Raw genomic sequence first — 23,244 nt, 5'->3', positions numbered from 1 at the left:
AGACAGAAGCAGACGATCATCAATTCGATCGATAGGAGGGCCGACATACGTGTGCAGTGGTTTGTTTCCCCCGTATCGGAAGTCAGTTGCTGAAGGCGATCGAGTTTGAACAGCCAAAAAAGATGTTTCCATCCACCACACTGCTGCACCACTAACAAATTGGCTCAATCGTGATACAATCGCGCAACAATAAAAAAAAAGTGCAGCGGCAGCAAAAAAAAACGGGGTGTTTTGCTGCAGCCTCCCAGATGACACCCGATGACGGGGCGCGATAGGGATTAATTGCTCTCGGGAAATCATACCGAAGCGCAAGCATTTTAACGGGTTCAGAGAAGCGAACGGATAAAAATAACACCATCTTACGGCAGCGCATCACAAAACGGTGTTGCCGGTAGGTGAAGATGCTCATTTTCCAACCACCACCACTACCGGCCACCCCATAATCAATGCGATGGTGGTGCGCACACACTTATTATACACGGCATGTTGCGGGCCAAACGTCAATTAGAGTCCGGGCGGCCGACGTCGTCACTCTGCTACACACATCGCGTCCGATGCGTGGCGCCAGCGAGGTGTGCGCGATTTGGTTCCACTTCTAGGCCTTCCGAGACTAAGCATTTCGCGCGCATCATTCCGTGGTTCGGAGCAGTGCCCGTAGAAAGGAGCCACCGGTGTTTCGCTTAATGTCTTTTTAACAATATCCATACGGAGGCGTTTAAGATGCGCGTCAGTTCATCATAATTAGCCCCGTATGCGCACGCGGCGTTCCAAGCGGATATGAGGTGCGCGCGCATATGATGAAAGGGTACGGAAGGAAGCCGGGCAGAATCTTCCGCTTTCGGTTTCGTGGTTGCGATTTGTGTGATAATTTAATGAATTGTTACAACATATTTTGAAAATGGGTGTGTTACTTGTGGGATTTCGCTCTATTTCGTGTGGAAGCTTCTAGGGAGCTATTAAGAAGGAGGCTAAGGTAAAACACAATGTAAGTTACGCGTTACAACAGCGCAATCAATGCGGATCGGGCAGATGTCAGCGGATGTCATAGGGCTACTGGCCCCAATAGTCTACAAGGCCCATCGGTGGACCATTTTGTACCGGCACGTGTTATCTCACAGAGATGCATATGCTTTCTGGATAGAGCCCGTAAAGTGCTTTCGTGTACTCGTGGTGGAGGTCAAGTAATACGCTGGACCTCGACTACACGCCGCTGACTTCTCGGCACATGCGATGGTAATTGCTTGTGGCTACGTAAACGATGCATCTAACTGCAGTTAAAATCCGTAAAGGCTGGCAAATGAATGTGAAGAAGCTCATAAGCGTGGTGACTCTTCCATTATTCAGCGGGAATCGGGCACGCGGAAACCTCGCACTGAGCAGCGTTGCTCATCGTGTATTATGGTTTTTTAGTTGCTTAATTTATGATCCAAAGATAGCCTGATGGCAGAGTTCTAGCGCGATAGCTGTATTGTTCTCATGAAATTGCGTGTCGTTCGGTACGCTGAAGGGCGCATCGCATGGTTGAACAATTAACAACTCTGTTTTCTACTGTTTATGGCAATATTTAGTTGCTTACTTAAGCGTTCTCATATAGAAAGTGTGAAGAATATGTTTTAAAACTTCATTTCGCTAGACTGATTCGATTATTTCGTATCGGTTGGAGTTCGCACTGCCCAGTTCAAGGCGTTAAGCTTTTCCTACTACCAGACCCAGGTGTTGTAGGAAGGGTTGTTTTTTTGTTGCGCGAGCAACAATAGGCCATAAACAATGTATTGCAACTTTGTCTTCGTGAGCAAATTGAGCATTCGAGCTAATCGTGATGCTCTTGTTTTGGTGCGGATTAACATCTTTATCTGTACACATCTCTAGCGGCTAATGGGCAGGCGGAGAGTTAATATGCGTAAATCAACTTCATCGCTCGATGGTTTGATTTTCAATGGGGGCTTCGTTTCAGTATCACAGAAAAAATACTCATCAGTGTTTCTGATAGTGTATATAGGAAGTGTCAAACTTTAATAATGCGGTTGCGAATGTACTAGCGTCTATCAAATATGGCTTGGCCCGAACAGGGTTGTAGGGTCAAGGTTTTTTTTTTCATGCAATTGTCAGTACATTTGTGTATAATCTTCCTTGCATTTATCAGCAAATAAAGCTACCTAGCTATTGAATTGCACACAACAAAATATCTTAAAGATATGACAACCCACATCCACGTTAAATCGTTGCAACATGACGTGTATTACGCATGGTGCAGGGCTGCTTAAAGTCCATAGACAAATCTATCAAGTTGATCGAAAGCGTAAAAAATGAGGTGTGAATTGTCGGCAATTAGCCATCGATAGGTGAAGGACGGTCGCATGTTTAATTTATTCCCTATAAATCTTTGTCCATTCACACAAACACACACCACGGGTAAGCAACTAACTTCATGGCTGGAGTTATAGAAGGTTAAATATTATTAAACCAGCAAAAGCTCAGCATGATTTGTAGAACGGTTTCTTGCGAAGGAATTATTTTCCACGGAGGTTGTTGATGCTTAATTTTCACTAATTAGTGCTAGAATTTAGTGTGCCGTAAATAGCTAGCAGTCGAAATCTCAATGTCGTGAGAATTTCCATTCTCCCGCGGCGAACGTTTCGCGATGCGTTGCATTGCAAGTGCAACAGTTGATCGATGGCGAACGCAAGCTTGCATGTGTTTTGCCAGTGAAGATACAATCTGATAGCTTTCCACCCGAAGAGAGCGTCTTAGAGCGGCAGTACGGGGTTAGCACGGAGTAATTCCATAATATTTACATTCTTTACGGTGGTGTTGCACAACCGGTGCAACTTGCAGGTGTGCAACGGGTTAGGGGTGAAGTGTGCAGCATTTTAATAACATTGTATTTTATTGCACGCTTTTCTTTTGCACATTTTTGCATTCTATCAACAAACATTGTGTGTGCCTTTGAGGCATTCTAGAGGCAGGTTCCTTTAGTGCTACTGTGGCTATTGTGAGATAAATCAGTATCTATTGAGCTTTTAAACGTGTTCAAAATTGGATCCATGTAACAATCTCTAAAATGTTACAAAATATTTCTTGTGGTCTCCCAAGTAATCAAATTAGTGTCGAACTCAGCAAATTAAATTTAATCTCAACACAAAGTTCACATTAAAAAGTTTATATGAAATGCATTAAAATTCTCGTTGTGCAACACAACGTTGTTCCCATTCGACACGGATGTATCCTCTACACTCAACCCTCCAGCGCATTGCGTGAGTGGATTGCGCCACATCAATTGATAGATCGTATGATTAGCATACGGCGTAAAGCTTCTCCGGTTTTCGCCGCAGCCGCAGCATTATGTTATCCGCTTCCAGCATTGATTTGATGGCGTTGTACCGTCTTGCTTGTCTTTTGCAGATAATTGGCGTGAAGCAGTATCTAGTCCGGCCGAGGAATTCGACATTCCGCACCGAGTCATCGGGCAGCAACGCGCTCGGTGCACTGTCCAGCAGCCTCACCGGCAGCAACAGCAACATCAGCAACAGCAGCGGCAGTACGACCAGTGCCGGCGGGTGCCCCGTCGGCATCAGCGGCTCGTCCACGGCTGTCGGATCGTCGGACAGTACGGCGATTGCCGTCCCGACGGGCGGCTCCACATCTCCAGGCATTGCCGCAGCACCGTCGCCACCGGAATGTGCAATAACGCAGGAGATCCCGGCCATCGAATCGCTGGTACAGACCAACGGGCGTCCCCTGGAGGAAGTGATCCAACAGGTAAGTGTCGGTTCCCGGCGGGGGCCAGATTGTTGGCAGGAAATAGGCAAACGGGGTGGAGTGCGTTACAAATAAAGTGATCCAGAAACGACGGCCACTGTTCGGCCGTTGCAACCCGTCGGCATTGCCGTGGCGCGAAAAGATATTGGTTCGAGCTGGAGCTTGGGAGGAGACCTTAAGCGCGCTACTGCGTGCAAAATAAATGGCACGAGGCAGTAGCAGTGATGTGCGCGAAATAATGCGAAACGGTTCCAGATAAGTAGCAGGTGATTGGCCCGGTTACCGCTTCTGCCACCAGAGGGACAGCCGATGCTTAAAACGACGAAAAAGTTGCAACCACCGCGATTAGTCCAATTATGCACAGTTGGGTAGCAGATGATGTGTGGGTTTCGCGCCCCAAGAGGAGAGTACAAGGGCAAAGCAAAGGGTGGTGTGTGTGTGTGTGTACAGTGCACAAGGAGCAGCAGCAAGGTTTTTCCGCTGCACTTTGGACCTGACGCCGACATCGGTGTGTGTCGCCGCCCCTCCTCGATTGAATGATTCGCGCAACTTTCACAACACTCCTGCCCTGCGTTGTCTGCCGAGTGTCCGACAGCAGCCCAGCATATGTCCAAGAAACGTACGACAGGTTTCCATTTTGTTTAAATACGCGTTTTTTTTCCTCCACCACCCTACTCTTGTGTCCACCACCTGATATGCGATTAGACTGGGGTAGTTGCTTCTAGAAGATTAGCGAAATGGGTTCAGTTTCGTTTGGGGAAGGTTTTTGCATCCCATTTTCCACCGTCTGCAACGTCCACCGAACGCGTCCCGTTAGTGTAACCGGTTTTTCGGGGTATTACTCCCGGTTCTAGGATGTCGCCCTTTGGCTATATCTACGAATCTGACATCCTCATCTGTAATCGGTACTAGTTTGGCAGGTATGCACTTTGCACAAACCAATCGAATATGTATCGCCAGCTAAAGATATTATGGTTCAAACGGGTTAGATTTGCTCGTGCTGCTAGCTCACAGGCCGCCAGGCCCGGCATCTTTGGAAGGAGAAATAGATCGTGTTTATTGATGGGTTGAAAAGCAAATGGGATGTACATTTGCACACAATTAATTTCCGGTTCACACCAGGCACTGAGTTGGGCACGCGCCGAGTACATATATTTCTGGCAATCTGGAATTGGAGTAGATCACGGTCTAAGCCAGTTTTTTTGTATGCGTTTTGACGTTTCCAGGCTTATCCGCTTACAGCTCGCCATACAAATGGCAAGCCAAGTTAAGCCTAGGAAAGAAGGATTAGATTGGTTTCTCAATGAAAGTACCCAAGTACCCAAAACCCAAACTCGACAAATGTCAAAACAAAGAATTTTGCTAGCTGGCCTGAGCCAGGTTAGGCCAAGTTTCCCATGTGCGAAAAAGGTAAACAATTTTTTTTAACGAAAAGAACTGAAAAAGGATTATTTTGATAATCAGACTTGTATAGTATTTCAAATACATTGAAATTAAAATCAAATTACTAAACTTTAATCGATTTTTCTCAAATTTTAGTTTCACAAAAATGATCCCTTGTGTCATTCTTTATGTCAAAATGCTATGTGCTTTACGAATCTGTACAGAATGATACAGCCCGGTACCTGGGTTTTTTGACAGATATAGGCTTAAAGCTTAAGCTTTCTAACTTTTGGGATGATCTACCCCATTGACGGTCTTGGCCTGCTGCAGGAATCCTCTAAACCGCTCACGGTCGAGTGCCTTCGTCTGTCAATCCATTATCCCGGCCTTTCTGGCGGACGCTTCAACGCCATCACTTCTTCTCATTTTGGGCCTACCACGCCTCCTCTGTCCATGGGGACGACCTAAAAGGACTTTACGGGCTGGGTCGTCCGGTGTCATTCTCATGACGTGACCAGCCCACCCTGAGCCTGGCGAGTGCAATCCGCAGTACGACAGTAAGTTCGTCATTGTAATGGATCCTCCATTGTCCACACATACGGAGCCAAAAATCCTTCTGAGCATCTTCCTCTCGAACGCGGCTACGAGGGCTTCGTTTTGGAGTTGGAGTTTTGGACGACATCCATGTCTTAGAGGCGTATAGTTTCTATCTAGTCCCGGCTTGGTTCGTCGCGGCAGGTGTTTTGAGTGGAGAGAGTTGTTGAGAGTTGAGAGTTGTGAGAGTTGGAGTTGATGATCATGACGCAATTATCTTTCCGTTGATGCATCGTTTTATCTAACCGCCCTTTAGTGCTGGATGACCGTTTTGATCCGCGCACTAACTCCTTCCCAACATAATCCTGATTCGGTTCCATGCAAAAATGCGACGGATCAGCTCGAAGTTCGCTTCGGACAGGTTTCGTCGAAGTGATTCATTTTTCCGTTGACAGCTGAAAAGGAAAATCCACCTAGCGCTGGTTCGAAATCGTTCCAAAAGGATAGAAAAAAATGGTGAAGCAATGGATTCGTCGTGTGCGTGTGCTGCAATATCTGGAACGGCCTGCTGGGCGGTGAGCGTTACGAGCCGCGTTATCCGATTTACCACCGCCACCTGTCCGATCTGGTTTATGTCAACGCACAGATAGCATGGAGATATCGCTGCATATCTCATGTCATTTGCTGGTGCGATGCATGTCGGGAGAGTTATTTGCTGATTTTATTATTATTTAATCGACGACACAGCGGACAACGTCAATGATGACGGGTTTTGGGTGGCTGCATCTTGTTTGCTCCCCTCCGGTGCCCATGCATATGAGCCAAACCAATCGGAGCGGGTGGATCGCAAACTGCACCGTGCCAAGTGTAAGTGGACCTGTACCGAGAATAACTAGGTCTCTCAATTAATCTAGTTTGAAAACTCGTTCCTCTTGCAGTTGTGGATGCAGGATGCGCGGTGCCTGTGCCTGTAGCATTCCTTACTCGGATGTGATCGATATCTGGTGGCGATCACTCATGTGGTGAAAGAGGGATGGAAAAAAAGAGCAGAATAAGTACATAGAGATGATGTGGTGATCATTTAAAATTCATTGAGATCTGCTCGAGTTTGTCGCTTGGCTGCTTCTCTGGCCAGGGGGTGGCCTTCATTGACAGATACACGGATGGGATAGGACGTTTAACGGTTGGTTAGCATCATCAACAAACGATCTGTACGAGCTGTCGGCTTTACGTCAAGGAAATGGATGGCGGAAACGAAGTTTTCCGCGTATGTTTACATTATTTCTGGCCCCATACATTATAGGTGCAGTCTAACATTGGAATTCTATCTAAAAACAGTGCAACAGCAGTGCGTTTTATGTGTTGTATAGGCTAATCTTTACAAATTTCCCTCCATAAAACAGAATTTAAGTTTGCTTTTCAAATCGAGGGCCGAATAGTGTAGCTACTCGAGGAAGCTCTCTGCTCCCCGTTTTCACTCTCATCGGGCGGGTATTTCTCATCATTGGAAACTGCAGGAAATTTCGGTTCGGTTACCACACTTAGCTGTTATTTGCCGATCGTATACAACGGTGCAGCGAAGTGGAAATTCATCGATCACTAATCACTTTTTCCCTTTGCTGGATGCTTCGCCAATGCCTGGTTGCTCAAACCCCACCCCGCTCGATGCACCTCCGCGTGTAATGGAATCGTGGGGAATTCGTTTTTCTCCTCGTTCCGGTACCATAAGCCCTGTATGGTTCGGTCCTTTCCTTTAGCTCGCAATGGTCTTGTGAGCAATGTGGAATGCTATGGCACGAATGATGAGCATACGATACAATTGATGGAGATACGTACGTCCCGGTTACGGTCGGAGGGATTCCAACCGCCCAACTCCCCCCCCCCCCCCACATCCCGGCAGCTCATCACTACCCCCTTCTCGGAAGCCACAGTAGTCGACGTGTCCATCCATCTATCTGTCTCTATCCACCGCTACCAGCGCAACACTACCCGAACCCAATCAATCCTTGGCTTAATTTATGATTTATCCGTTCGGGGAGCGTACGAAAAGAAAAGCTCTTGGCGTTTTTTTTTTTGGGCCGCGCGAGGGCAAAGGTGCTGCCTGGTGAGAAATCACAACAGTCACCGCGAACGCTGCTACCCATCGCCCCGCTGCCTGTGCAGCAGGGCGTTAATTAATGCTCATTAAGATGCCAGCCTTTGGCCTCTTTGGCGGGGCGAGGCGATTCTTGGCATGTATGTGTGTGTGTGTGTGTGTGTGTGTGTGTTCACCTGTTGCTTGATTTCTGACGCCCTAGTGATTACGGTGCTCTTTTTCTCATTTGTTCGAGTCCGTGCACTATTCGAATGCCAATATTGCTTCTCTCCGGCAGAGGGTGATTTCTACAAGACCTCCCCAAGTGGGCAGTAGGTAGTAGTATGGTTAATTTTCTAACAAATTGGCAGAGCAACTGGGTGGTGGTGTTGTGCCCCCACCGATGAGAGGATTATTCGGGAGGCGGTACTCTAACAAAATTGAGCAGCAGCAACATTCGCCTGCAGAAGCATGTACGGTGCGTGGCATCTGTTAAATTATGATTCCAATTACCCACAAATGGCACAATCCATAAGTAGAACAAACGTACAAAGATCATTGGTATTTCACATGCACCGCCTTTCCCGTGCAGTGGTGCATGTTTTTAGCCGTGCTTTTGATTGCAACTCGCTGGGTGCATATGTGACCGGGCCCCGGGTGTATGGCATAGACGGGAGAAAATTGGTGACCCCAACCAACACCGGGCAAGACCTTTCACCGTATCCCAGCCACTAGGAGTCTCGGTGAGATATCGATCAAACTGCGCGTGGTGCATAATTCTAGTGATTTGCTCTTGGGTCTTGGCGACGAACCTTCGCACAACTTGCAACCCTTGTCGTAACGTTCGTCTTCGGGCGACCTTCCTGTGCGGTTCCCAAGCAGATTGCGAGGATAAAGTGCAAATGTCACCGTGTCACCACCCGGGTGGGTTTGTCAGTTCGTTAAAGGTTTTGAATCGGGTGGTAATAGAATTGAAGACCAAACCTCTCCACTGTTGGTTGCGCTCCGCTTAAACCCTGTCCACACACTCTTACAGTCTGTTAATTATTGATTCGTTGTCACGCATAAAAATGAATTTTATTTTACTTTTCTCGTTGGTTGTTCACTTGTCCTTAACAATGACCTCATACTGTTGCCCCCGTTTTCTCACACTGTGTGGTTTCTTCGCAGCAAGTACGGCCGGAGTGGTCCTGTGTAGCGCTTGATTCCTGGTAGATTACGTCCTTCCACACGCATTGAAGCTAATTGATGGATTTGGCTGTCGGGATATGTCTTAATATCCGACTTCCCGGTGCCCTTCGCAACAGTGCAACATAATTGAGACAAGTGTATTCTCGTAACAGAATATTGCAAAAGTGAAAGGCAATTTCTCGAGGTCTTCCCTTCTCTTGGTCTTCATGTGCAGTGTCCATTGTTGTTTTTTGGTGAGGTTTTGAACACCTTGAACAGAATGGAGCCGAAGCATTGCAAGTGAAGCATAGTTTTCTTTTTTGACAAACGATACCGCCCATTTACCGTGTGATGGTCACCTGCAGCAAATTCGATTACGATTTATTGGGAGACTGGGGGACAGAAATATGTATTGTCCTGTGGTAATACATCTCACGGTCAAGGATGTGTACTGCACCGTGGACGAGATCGACTGAGGGGAAAGGTTTGACATTTTGCTTACCGTTTCGTCTGAAACAGCGTAAAATGGTGTAAATGGAAATTAATTTTACATAACCCGAATTACTGTGGAATGTAAATCTAGCTACCTACTGAATGCTATCTTTGCTGCGATGTTGCGCTTCTTTTTTTTTGCTGACACACATTTTCACTATTCCGTGTACTATCTGATCGTCTTAACGATGTGGATCGGTTTGTTAAGTGCTCGTTACGGAGTATGTGAACAAGTGCAGCGGGTGCTTCTTGTGTTTTTTTTTTATAACCCGTGTGTCCTAGCGAACAACCGGAAATTCCCCAAGCCAGCTTAACGATGGTGAAACATCATTCAAGAAAAAAAAACAAACTGGCCCGCTTTAGGCGTCCATCATTATCTGCATCCCGGGTCTTAGGAACGCTTCATTTACAGCCGTCCCCATAATTTAAGGTGTAACATTTAGCTTGAAAAAAAAACTAACCCAAAAGAAAGCGAAAATGATTTTGTCCCAACACAATTACGGTCGTTGGAAGGAGTGTTCTTTTTTCCTTGTTGATGGTAAAGTGTTTAACAAGTTTTTTGTTGTGTTGTGCATTACGACTAAGTAAATGTAATGCGAGCGATTAAATGGGGAAATAAAATCCGTAACGGCCTAGTCTATAGAGCACGAATTTCACTTGATATTGAGTAGTGTGTAGAGATGTAGAGAGGGGAAATTAAATTTTTTTCGTGGATTTAAATCCCAATTCGAGAGTTAGAATGAAGATTTAACTCCTCAACTCACTCTCCAAGATTTCAATAATTTCAATTAAGCGTGAAGAATTAAATCGCGTGTTAACTCCTACAAGAGTTACTTCAAGATATAAATCGTGAGTTTGAAGGTCGCTGTGAAGAATTAAATCGCCAGTTAACTCCCATAAGATTCAACTTAAAAAATTTAAATCGTGAGTTGAAGATCGCAGTCCAGAGTGAAATCTTAATTATTTTGAAAAATTCAATTCTTTGTGAATGAGTTAAATCGCAAAGAGTTTTAAATTTGAAATAGCTCACACCCTAGAACGATTAAAATCATTCATTCATTCTGAATCATTGTGCATCCTCTCAAAAAGATTGGATCTGATTCCGATTCTGAAGGGATTAGATCCGATTGGGATATTATTGGGATTGGGATCCTATTGGGATCCGACTGGGACTATAAAAGAATTGGTTCCGCTTGAGATTTTAAAGGGAATGGATTCGATTTTGATTGTTGGGAAGATTGGGATTCGGATTTGAAGATACGATTCCTGGAAGGATCCGATCGGATCCATGGATGCTTGACAGATTCCAAAAGGATTTAATCCGATTGTAATTCTAAACGGATTGTTCCGTCCACCATTATGGCAGATTGGGATTGGGATTCAGGGATTCGAATCCCAAGTAGGATTCGGATTAGAAGATTCGATTATCACATCACTCATTGTATGAAGTGAACAAATATGGTTAACGCTCACTATGCTCACTCTTTCGCGGCGGTAGACAAGTCTATAAATACAATGTCAATCATTAGCATTAAACGTTGCAACATTTAATAATCCTTCGAACACCCACTACGTTACTGCTCGTGCGGATGCTAACAGAACTTGATCTCGGTGATCGCAATCACAAGGCACTAACACACGGCGATCACCAGCGAAGATAGTAATTTCCGATAATCTCCCAGGAAAAAAAAAGGCTCCATCATACGGTAGCCGAGAACCGGCAATAAGCGCAACCTGCCCCGTGGCGTATATATATGGGGCCCGATTGTACCGGCATGATTGGCCAAGCTTGGCGCCGGTATATTGGTGTGAGAACAACTTTTACATTAGCGTTAGTTCTAGGCCCGGTGTGTGTGATCCATCCCCTGCTCAATCGTAGCGGCTTGTGGAGGCACAGTCAGCTGGAGGTACATTACAATTGATACGATCCGGTCGTCCTTAGTAGGGAAACGATACATATTGCTAATGTTTCGTTAGGGTTGATCCTTCCCTTCATGGGTGTGCTGTGGGGAGTACCTGCGCACTGAGCATTTCGTAATGATAGCTTGGTGGTACGCGCAGAAACCGTGTGGCGCAAGATAATGACAGGAAGAGCTTAGTTTAATTAATTGGCACGTGTGTGCACCAGGTGAAGCCGAATGATTCTGTCACAGTGATGAGGGCACTGGTTGAGCGCTAATGAAACACGTTTGCGGTGTTGCTTCAGCATAAGTCTTTCGGTTGGTGAAACGATTGAGTTGCATTCCGATCGATTGCGGTGAGGTCTAAATCTTCGTGTGGTGTGTTGATACTCGCTCGTATATTTATGCTATCCCGTCTAAACCTGACCGATATCGAAGCGATCAATATCATCGCTTTGGAGAAGCATATTTGTGCGACTTATACCACTCGTTAATGTGTATCGAATTGACTCGGTCGGATATGCGAATTTCTTGAACCGTAACGACGAAGTTAAACACCACAGCATGAAATAAATATTAATCTCCCTGTTCGCTACCATACCCATCGATACGTCTAATTTATATGCTTTTCTAATTCACCGCATTGGTTTGATGAGTGTTGCGCTGTTTGTTTTTGCCTTCCCTTCTTCGTATAAGCATAATGAAGCCTGACTCATTTTACCATCAGGAAGGTCAGGAATTAGCAATTCGAAAACGGGCTTCCACGGGGTAAGCTGCAATCTGCCTATCGGTGGCCCGCCGTGCATCCCTAGTGCTTAGTTGATTTGTTTTTGGCAAACCGCTTTCCAGCGGCATCAAGAAGACGCATTAGTGGGGAGGGAGACTAAAATCAGTTCGCTTGACCGTTGATCCTCTCCCTCAAGGATTACAATGTTGTTGTGGTGAGTTGATCGGTCGAGGTCGCGGCGATATACGGATACGCTTCTGCGCCGACAGTTATATACAAGGAAAGCATAAAATCTGTGCCACCGCGCGCGCGATATGCTGCTGCTGTTGTTTGGGAAGGCGTACCTCATTAGCATGCTGTCAATTATGAAATTGGCTGCGTAATTTTTAACCTCACAATGGAGGTCGTTGTCCATGCGATGTACAACAGTTGGACGAAGTAAACAAACAATTAACTGTTGCAAAAGAGTGTGTTCTTGCCATCGCGACGATCTTCCCAAGCGCGGGCGCGCCGCAATACGTGTCCAGGAAGGAAGAGGGACATGCGCATCGTAAAAGGTACGCGAAAAGTTACCACAAATATTGATGAATAAAATGTGTAAAATTTGTCACCCTGTGAAAAGATGCAATTCCGCCATGTTTGTTATCATAGCGTGCACACACACACTCGCGTTTGTGTTTGATGTATGCAGTTGGGCTACCACCACTGATGGAAATGAAGTTGTGCAATTAATTTCTCATTGCAATGAAACACACGCGGATGTCGTTAAAAAGGTGTTCAGGAAGAAGAGGACTAATGTAGCTTGAAGTGTTCGCTGTATGTTTTCGCAGCGTCGCGTCGCGCTCAGTCTGGTAGAGTTGCATTGTCGAAAAAAAGGGTTGCTGGAAGCCATTTTTGTGTACATTGTAGCTTAAAAGAGTGCTGCAGGTGTAACATAACACACAAAAAAAAAAAGAAAACTGAATAGAGAATAGCAATAATTGTACAGATTGCATCTGAGATATTTGTGTTTGTGCCTCCTTTTGCCTAGCGACACCGGATTACCTCGGCGACCGGCATTTGTTTAGTTTTATAGGATCTGTTACATGACCAGTTGGTATGGCGCTGCGGCTTGTGCTAAATGGGCAAAAAGTGTGGAAAAGTGTGGCCGCTTCGAAAAAACGGACGCTTGTTTTGCGTGTTTTAAAGACAGGAAAGTCCACAATCACATCACACGGCCCAACACAAATGGCCGGTGTACCCAGGCCAGACTGTTTTTGACGGTGGGATGATGGCGGTGGAAGTAATTTTTTCTTCTTCTACTTTTAGGCTACCATCCAGTGACTTGGAACTTGGCGTTTCACAATTCTTTCGTGTTACCACCTGCGGAATGGCTGGTGAAATCGTAAACTTTCATCAACGTCACATTTCTCCTTCGGTCACCGGCATTCCGCGTACCGCGGCAGTTACGGCCCGGCGGTAGTGCGGACCAAGTGGGCGATAAATCACCGGAATGGAGTCGTGTTGACAGTTTCAAGCTGAATGTCTCCGAATATTAGGCACGCGAAAGAGATGTGATGGATGGAAAATTCGGAGCACTACCTTGCGCTGCTCGCGTGCGTTCTATCTTTGCGGTATGATCTACTTCTTCGGATCGCAACGACGAAACGCACCACTTGGCAAAGATGACGAGATTAATGGACGCTAAGGCGAGAGCCTTGGAGGCTCTTCATAAAAAAGTGCCTTCTCATAATGTCGCTAAGAAGCAGAACCCTTGTTGGATATGTCTATAACGACGCGTCAAAGTGTACCATTTGGGGGTGACAAAATAGTGGCCCATTCCATGAACGAAACCTAATACTTACGAGCGGAAGCTGAGTTCTCGTTTGTTATGAGCTGTGGCCCAAATTAGATACGCAATGCTATAAAGCATCAACAGAGAAAACTTACAGCGCTAATACTTCATTACCTGCACTATTGCATTTAATTAGCTCCGTTAATGGAAGTTACAAGAGCTTTTTTTGTCAATCGGATGTAAACACAACACTTTTATTGGATGTGTAATGTTGTAGCATGTGACGACATACCAACAACGGCATGAAGCTCTGAAAGGATTTCGAAGATTCGAGGGAACGCTCGACGATGCTGGATGGACAGTTGCTGTGCATAATTTTGTTTTTCCTCCCTACGGTAGTACCACAAAACCCGTGACGCAAACGGCCGTCAAGTCGCGGTACACCGGAATAGAGTAGTCATCGTGACCGGGGTTATGCGTTTGAGGGGCCGTGTTTGTCCCATTGCCTGCTCCCGGCTTTGCCTCCGCGAACGCTTCGGTCGGCGATTGTGTTGTATCATTGTCCAAAGTCGCTTTGTCATAGTGACAGCAAATGCTAATCCCAACAACAACTCAGCAAGCACTGGCGCAAAGTAACTTCGAGTGCCTTTTGATATACTTATGTTTTGACAGTGTTTTGAAGCGTTGCTTTCTTATTTAAATGTACATTTTTTTTTATTGCTGACAAAAGATTGATGAGAACTGAATCATCACACTGTGCAAGAGCTGGAGAATAATCGTTTTATTTTTGGTATCACTTTCGGGGTGTTTCAGTGTGATAAGAACTGTCGCACTGTTGCAAAATTTGTGTCTTGCAGTAAAAAACCGACCGAAAGGCTTCGCTGAAGCACACATTAGGCCTAAAGATTTACTCCTTAGATACACATCCAGCTCGATAAGGGCCGTTGGTCTTTTGCGATTCCGATCGGGGTACCAACCCGGACTAGCGATTGCGTATCGAAGGTAATAAATTTCTCAAATCTCCAGCAATACAACGCTTCGGAGCGTTTGATAAAGCGTCAAAACACACGACCACCCCGTCTACCACCTGCCTAGGGATGGTTGCCTCCCTCGATGGAAGGTTACTTGCAATTTTAGCCGCCCATGCTTGCCACTTGATTCCACGCCACAGCTCGCTCCAGGTGTCGAACAATGGTTACGATAAGAAGGAATTCGAAGGTGGTTGTTGCTGCAACAAGAAGCGAGCGTGCGAGTGCTGTGCTGGGTGAAGTGTGCCGGTGCACACCGGGTGGTCACTGATGATATGTGCGGAGCCTTGCTCCTTACAGTCAAGAGGGCGCAAAGTTCAAGTAATCCGCGATTCTCGATAGCATTCCGCGACGTAAACAGTGTAGATGTGCGGTGTTACATCGAGGTGAAACCGTCGCCATCGTCATCGGATTGCGTTGATCAAAGGTTCTGAGCCTTGGGGTGGTGACGTAGGGTGGCATCCCCACCGCGACACCTGTAGCTTACCGGTTGCTATCTTTATAACGTTCCAGCTTTCCCTGAGCCGCTTTTCCTCCTATCACATTCTATTTCTTATCAGTTTGTTTGTCATGCTCTTTTCCCATGACTTGAAGAAATTGTGCACGATGAAAAGGGTCTCTTGATATGCCAGACGATTGTTAATAATTAATCCTTCCGCTTTCTTTTTTTTGCAGTTTGATGAGTACACTAAGTCGCTCAATCTGGATCCGCACTGTCCCAGCTTTCGGCTAGTCACCGACGGGCAGCTACCACTACGGCAATGTCTCCATCCCGAAGCAAGTGCCAAAGACGTCGACCTGCCACAGTACTACTGGCGGTTTTGTGACCTGCGGAAGGAGTTTGTGCGGTTCCGGGCCGGTGATCTATCCCGTGCCCTTGTCCCAGTCGCTGAAGCTTCGAAGCTCCAGTCGATGCCCAGTCTACCGCCGATTCCGGCTTCTGTTGCTGACATTATTAAAGGTAATTGTTACTATATATTTATTCTTGTGGAAAAGTTTTAATGTATTCTTTGGCATTTTAAGGTGTAGTGAGTGACTTAGCCGTGCCGTGCGTACCAACAACGAAAAATATTACACCACAACATAAACATGCTGTAATAGTGATTACGATAAGAGAACCTCGTAAATTGGCGTCTCCACACTGTGTGTGGCATTCCCCTTCTCGTACTGTTTGATGATGTGCGAATACAATGAGCACAGTGAGCGTTTTTTTTTGTAGCGCTGTGTGCAAGAGATTTGTTATCAATTATACCATGAAGCACCATTTGGCTGGCATTTCGCTCACATTATGATGGATATTAGAAGCCACCATAGTTATGGAGGACATCACGATTGAAGAAGTCGTAAAAAAGTACATCGAATATGTATTTTCATTCGCAGGTGAACATTAATATTGACGATTTTTTTAAAGCTTTTAGCGATTTAGAATTCGTGAACGCTTCGGAGCTATCAAATGTACAGCGGTACTAAGCATGAGTGGCGTTTTGTAGGATTTTAAAGCGTGTGGATAGCGCCGTTGATAAGATTAAGGTGCAACGTTTTTTAAACCTCGAAGTAGCTTATCTTGATGATATAGCTGCTGTGTTGGGCTTATGCTTGTGAATCATTTGCAGCATGAATGACTTTGATATTTTGACAGAACAAATATGCAACAAAAACTAGTTAAAATATTGGGCGCTTGTTAAAGACAGTTGAAGTCTGAACGCGTGAATCGATCTCCAATACCACTGATGGGCAGACACAGTTCGTTTTTGTTCGCATGATTTGTTTGTCTATACATAATAATTGTGTTTTTTTCTTGTGTTTCAATCGCATGAATACACGTACGATTGTTTCGCTTTTTTTGTTGGGGCGCTTTCGAACAATTGGCGTTGCAAGGAGAAAAAAAATGGAAGAAAGCTATTTTGGCATATGTCAAAAGTGACAAACAATCGACAAGTGCTTTTTTGCCGTAGTTGATGCGACGATCGCTGGACAAAACCACCGGGGAAATTGATTGATGGACTTATATTGAGCTTGAGTGAGTGACCGAACCTGGGTGCGCAAGTAATTTGCGCCAACCAAATGCCATTGGCCTCATTTGTGTATGGGCACACGACGTGCTGGGCCGATGGCTTAAACTCTTTTTATCTTTAAGCTCTGCTGTAAGAAGGGCAAAGGACCATCAAAGGCCAAAAATTGAAAATGAGGTATACTGACGGGTACACCGTTTTTTTTCCTGCCAAACAGTACTTTAATTGGATTCGTTCGATCCTAAATGTGTCCTTCGATCAGTGTTTTGAACCGTCGTAGATGAATGTTTTACGTGTTGAAAACATCTTCGAGGAAAAAAAAATGGGAAATCATGCTGAAAATCATCGTTAGTGCGATCCAGCCGTTTGACGTATCCTAATTCTTTCTTATCGCCAACGCTCTTGACATCAACGTTAGCTACTGAGCGGTTCCTTATGACGTAGCTTTTAATGGCGCACGGGTGTTAGAACATTGAGCAAGGGCAAAGGAATAAAAAAAAGGATATATTAGGTAGAACTCGAAACAAAAAAAGATCAGCATTAACACAACCTGTTCAGCGTTGATGATTTACTGTTCACGGTACGTACCTCATAATGCGAAACAGCACACGGCTGCAAGGAGTCAATGACGGCGTTATGTGAAACAAATGATCTTTTTCTGCACTTACCTGTGGCCCGTTGGCAGTTGACATTGTCGACGTGTGATCGTTATTGCGAGCGGAGGTGATGCTGATTTGTTGATGATTACCTTGATGTGTGGAGTTGTTTGGCGGTGCAAAAAGCACATTAATATTCGCTACCATAACCACCAAATCTGACGCCGCCATTTAGCTACACCGTAACCGTTGCTCTTGGTACGGTAGAAATAGTGACTGTACTTGCCGACATGTTTGTCATTAAATTGTGCTGTTAGTTGTATGCTACTTATACGTTGTGAATTATTCGCAACTCAACTGCTAACACGCAGTGTAAGAACTTAAATGACACAGATATTGCTCTGTTTATTGGCTATTTGTTTGAAACTATTTTTTTTTCTTTCAATTCCAATTCGAAGTCTAGAAGTAATTTGTGTATTGTGCGCAATTTATGTGAAAATAATATAGAATAAAATAAAACTAGAATCAATTTCTGCTGTGTGATCTCTCAAGCCTGTTCTCGCGCGTACGAGCAGTAGTTTCAATACCGACCACTTGAGGGCACAATAGCGCTAGTGTGCTGTGAATGCACAGTGGATCACCTTCAGTTACAGATCGGAACACAATTGAAAGTTTTTAAGAACCTTTCTACGTATTTATTTTTAATTCGCGTTTTTTGTTTTTATAAAGTAGTGTTCAGAGTAATAGTTATTGTTATAATTTATAACAGCTAGTTTAATATGTGTGGTAGATTTCAAATTACAAAACGAAGAAAAAATATATCATGGAGCAAGCGTAACTACCTTTTTTCAAACAAACAAAAACTTTGCTTCAATAAAATATAAATTAGTTAGATAAATTATAAATTAGAAATCGCAGAACGTTAGAAGACGGGAGTACGATTACCAGTAAAGTGTTATACATAGAGTGTTTTATACACACCTCTTGTTGAGTTCCTCATCAATGTGTACAGTGTCTGGCGTCTGGAGAAGAGTGTTTACAACTAAATGTTTACAATTATGTTGCACCAACACTCATGCAGCAATGGTTAAAAATTCACCGTCTAAAGGGAAGCCACAAGTGCATGTGCGATGTACCGTCCAGGTCATTAGGACGTTTATGGTGGAGATGTGCAAGCATTCTTGATGCATTTCTTACAACCGTCTAGGGATAAATCACTCGTAAAATGGGCTAAACAAACGGGCGGATTGTTGGTAAACCGGCCTTGGTGTAATGTGTCCAGCTCAGCTGACCGACATGAGTAAATGCATCCATCACCCGGTTGCCAACGTGCTGGGCATAAGGAGGGGGAGGTGGTTTCGGCAATAGGAACGCATTACCATCATCGGGTGACATACGAAATGCATCGCTCGGGGCGCTCAATGTGCACTCGATTAAGCAGCGATTAAAGAAGATTGTAACATACTTTAGCGCTAACCCTTAAGTGGATGATAATATTAAACGGATCTCTATGATAAAGTTATTTTTTGGAGCAAAAACAAGTTTAGTTCGTGAATATTTTTCATGAACTGGCTCCGTACTATCATTTTCAGCACAAAAAATGTAATATTCCTTATTTAAAAATTATTTCATCACTCAAGGGTTAATTCGGTTGCACTTGCTCCGAACCTAAGGCAGGCAGAACCGGATCATTTCCTATTGGTATCACATTTGTCTCGTTGCCTTCTTAGGGCGAGCCCCCGTTCAACCGATCGTCTAACCATCGTGGTTAATCCATTGCCAGAGAGCAACAAGTGGTTTTTCTTTGCTTCTTTCTCATCTTTCGCCCGAAGCCATTTCAACAGACCGTGCCAGTCCGTCGCTACACTAGGGAGATTGTTTTCCATTTTTCTCTCGCCAGCAATTATGCACTGTTTTTGGTGTGGTGCGACAACCCGTAAAGAGTTAATGCACCCTGCGGTAAGGGTACACCAGTGAGAGACTGCGCCGGGAGGAACAATTTGTCAATGCGCGATGCAAAACGGACAAATCTCAAGGAAAGTTGTGCGCGATGAAAAGCGTTCGCGTGCTCGTCATATTAGGCGTTTTAATGCGTTCCCGTATATGAACGGCGCCGTAATGCAATCTCAGGTGGTGTGCAACTGGGTGCAGTGTCTGTGTTGTGTTTGGTACTTTAAACACTCGATCGGGGACATAATTTTCTATCGACATATTGTATCTCGTACAAGGAAGGACCGGTGGAACGATTTGAACGATTTGCACGTTTTATGCTGTTTGGTTGTGTGGATATAATTAGACGTTAGCGTAGATGTCACTTTCGCGGCAATGTTGGTGATCTTAAAGTAGATTAAGTTCGTAGTTTTGTACATTTGATAATGAAAGTGTCGGTTTTGTTCCATTTCAGATCTTGACCTGCAAGCCTGTCAGGATAATAATGAATTCTACGTCAAGGAAGCACGCGACATGGTGACGATCGTGAAACATCTAATCACTCTAGGTAAGAATAATATTTGGCATATTGCTTCAATGTGAATACCTTTGAGAAATAAGTACTTTAGTGGAAAATTACATCCAATTTACTAATGATTCGCATGCGTTATTCTCGTTTTAGGACACAAATTTGAAGCAAATGAAATAATAAACCTAAATCTAGAGCCTGGCATATGGTGAGTGTTAATGGATTCCGCAGATCAGTTTTTCCCCAACAAAATCGGTGTACCAGAAATACTTTCCAAAGAGAAAAACAGATTCATTTCTGTGATGGGAAAGAATGGTTGCGTTCCTATAGCGCTTATCGATAATTGTTGTGATGGAAAGAAAGTGGGTGATGTGTCGAAACGATGTTGACCTTTCAATGCGTGGCGCTGTGCCATACCAACATGTGCTTGGTGCAAACGAACAGCCGACAGTACTGGTGCTTCTCAGGGCAAATATTTACCAAATCGCTCAAGAGGGCTCCGTGCCCATTGATGCACCGGCGGGCAGCTACCCGTTGCAACTGATGGACACACAGGTGCATAAAGAAGAGCGCCTTGAGCTTTAATGGGTTTTATATAGTATCGGGTTGTTCTTGAGGGATGTTTGAACTGTCGAGGCGATAAATAAGATAGATAGTGCTTTGATGATACCATTGGCATTGAATCTGATTTCAGTGTGCAGATATACACAGCACGAGGTGAAGTAGCTTCACTACTAATGCGTACAATGATACAACTCATACTCCAAGATGTAACGGACTATCAGCAAAGATTTATGATAGTTATACATGTTTTAGTACTTTTAAAGCAAATAAAACAAACGGTTGGGCATTTCCCGTTGCATCTTCCACAAACGGCACACGAAACATTTTTCGCTAAACGACGTGCAGACATTTTCATTAATGTAAACCATTTTTGCGTTCTGCTACTCACCGCAAACACGCTCCGCGAAGCAGCAAATGCTTATCAGTGAGGGTTTTGTATGTAAGCGGAATGAAATTTGCAGCAAACTTTTCCCGCTCCCGTCGTGTGTGCGCTATGTTGTAGATTTAAGAAAACTAAAATAGTGGAATGGGGATGGAGATCAGAAAATTAATTGACCCGTAAATGTTAATTTTATGCGCGCGCACGCGAGAGAGCTCCCCTTGTTCCGTGCAAATTTGGTTTCGGCTGAGATACCATTTGCCTGTTATTTGTGCCGTTTTGCTAGGACTGTGGAAGGAATGATAAACTGCTGCCGTACATAATGCGGTGGACACAAAAGGGAGGGCAATAGGGGGAAAAAAACTTGTTGAATTTTACGAATGATGTCTACTGTGTGCTAGATAGTGATACCGCTCTTAAGTTTCTCCATCAGATGTGCTAAACATTGGGAGTTAATTCACTTATCTTGTATCGCAAAGGTGACCGCTAGTCTACGGCATCTTTTGGCGTGTGTTGCGGCGAATACTATGGGATAAGGCCGAAGAATCCGCTGATGAAGTCATAAATATGCAAAAAATCGTCAAACATGATGAGCTAAACGGGGGGGACCAGTGCAGTACGGTTACTTTTTCAGAGATTTTATTGAATTGAACGCCGGGTTTCATTGCTTAACGACTCTGTCACTGGATGTGGTTGGCGTTTGAGCCGCCGGTTTACGCGAGATAGAGCGGTGAGGAACGGGAAGCTTTTACGATTATTCAGGTTGTGGAAGATTAGGGTGCCTAATGATTAGCGTGTGCAAGCAACCATGCATCTAATATGCCTACATACATACACATACACACAGGCCCATACATACACGCAAACGTTTGCGTACGCGCAACGAAACGGATGCGGACGGACGCGTAAATGGTAAAAATGGGTTTCTAAGAGTCGTTAATCGTTTCCGACATGGTGTAGAACAAATTGCAGTGATGAGCTTACACTGATGGCTGTGGGCTTAAGCCATTATTTGGGACCTGGCAGAGAGCAGGCATGGAAGGAAGAGGATCATCAATCGGATCGGAAAATAGGAAGCAACCGCACAGGGCAAAGGTGTGTTGTTGTTGTGAGTATGCGGTCGGAAAACTTCAACGAACCGTTAACGGGAAACCCTATCCGTTTGTCGCCAAAATTCGATACAGTGTTATGAAGCCATGTTATATAGACATTATTAATAACATATTGCCATGTACATGGTTTTATATTGTATGAAAGGGTTATCGTTTGTGAAGGCTGAGCCAAATGCAATTCCAGCATGCATTATGCAACGATAAATAAAAGAAAAAGGCAAGGAACAACAAACAGATTAGCAACAAGAAGAAGAAAAATCCACCATTCCAGGGGGGTATAAAAGAGCAATATTATCATTTGACCTTCACGGCGGATACCTGTTGCAGTTGACGGGAGGGAAGAAAAAAACGAACCCCACCCGATATCCTTATCGCATTAATCTATTTAAACCGTAATCGTTTTGAAGCGGGGGTATGATAAATCGTAATTTATTGCTTGATTTAATTCGTTTTGTTGCAGTGTAATGGTTTAGCATAACGCAAAAACAACCTCGCAAAGGCGCACTTCTTGCGAAACCATCTCATGTATGAGTGCGGTTCCGTTGTTGCGGATATTACTTTGCAACTCCTATTGAACTCGAAATCTTAGAGTGTTCAACTTTTTATCACGCATAGATCATATTTCCTTTCAAGCGCAGTGTCTTTTGGTAATCTGTTGGGTTTCATTTCCTTTATCTGAGGCGGAGTGCTGACGGATTTTCCACCCCACCCGGGATAGAATGTCACCAACTAACGATCCAAAGTGAAGGGAGTTGGGATGTTTCACGGCCATGTCGGGAAAATTTTCCCAACTGCCGCTCATTCGATCTTCCCTCGTTTGCATGTGTGTGTGTGTACGCGAGAGAGCAATTCGATCGGAAATTATTCAAAGCGACGGCATAACACCCTGGGCCCGGGTGCTCCGTCCATACCTCCGGGCAATGGGTGGTTGATGGTAGGTTGGGTGCGCGACATACGACGACCCTGTTCTCTCATCATGAGCCACGGGCCACGCTGTGCTGTGTTTGCGTGTTGTGGTCCATAGCGTTTGAAGTACTTGTCGCTGGAAATGATACGGCTCTCACAGTACATCGTTGAATGCGCGATAGGGCGAACGACGGTTTGTTGCTTGTACGTACGTTCCAGTGCCAGTCGCTCGCTAGAATCGGGTGGCATTCGTGTGCAAAGTTTTTTTTTTGCTGTGCGTTTTGCAGTGCAAGTTTTTGTGCAGGATTCTTCGCCGCGCGGCGCTGCTCGTCAGTGAGACACACGGTGGGCATCCTGCGATTGTGTGACTTCTAT

The 23,244-nt window shown here is 44.8% G+C and overlaps 1 protein-coding gene across 1 annotated transcript in view; it reads left to right on the top strand.

Annotated features, from left to right (window-relative positions):
* Window positions 1–23,244, top strand: part of LOC128710279 (RNA-binding protein fusilli-like) — a 52,373-nt gene that overhangs the window by 22,326 nt on the left and 6,803 nt on the right. Inside the window, exons 2-5 of the mRNA XM_053805324.1 lie at window positions 3,403–3,759; window positions 15,518–15,803; window positions 19,855–19,947; window positions 20,062–20,116. Coding sequence (XP_053661299.1) covers window positions 3,403–3,759; window positions 15,518–15,803; window positions 19,855–19,947; window positions 20,062–20,116 — 791 coding nt within the window. The remainder of the gene's footprint in view (window positions 1–3,402; window positions 3,760–15,517; window positions 15,804–19,854; window positions 19,948–20,061; window positions 20,117–23,244) is intronic.

This window comes from Anopheles marshallii, chromosome 2, assembly GCF_943734725.1.
Source record: "Anopheles marshallii chromosome 2, idAnoMarsDA_429_01, whole genome shotgun sequence".
Classification (NCBI taxonomy): domain Eukaryota; kingdom Metazoa; phylum Arthropoda; class Insecta; order Diptera; family Culicidae; genus Anopheles; species Anopheles marshallii.
The sequence above is the reverse complement of the archived record's forward strand: the minus strand, read 5'-3'. Positions and strand labels throughout refer to the sequence as shown.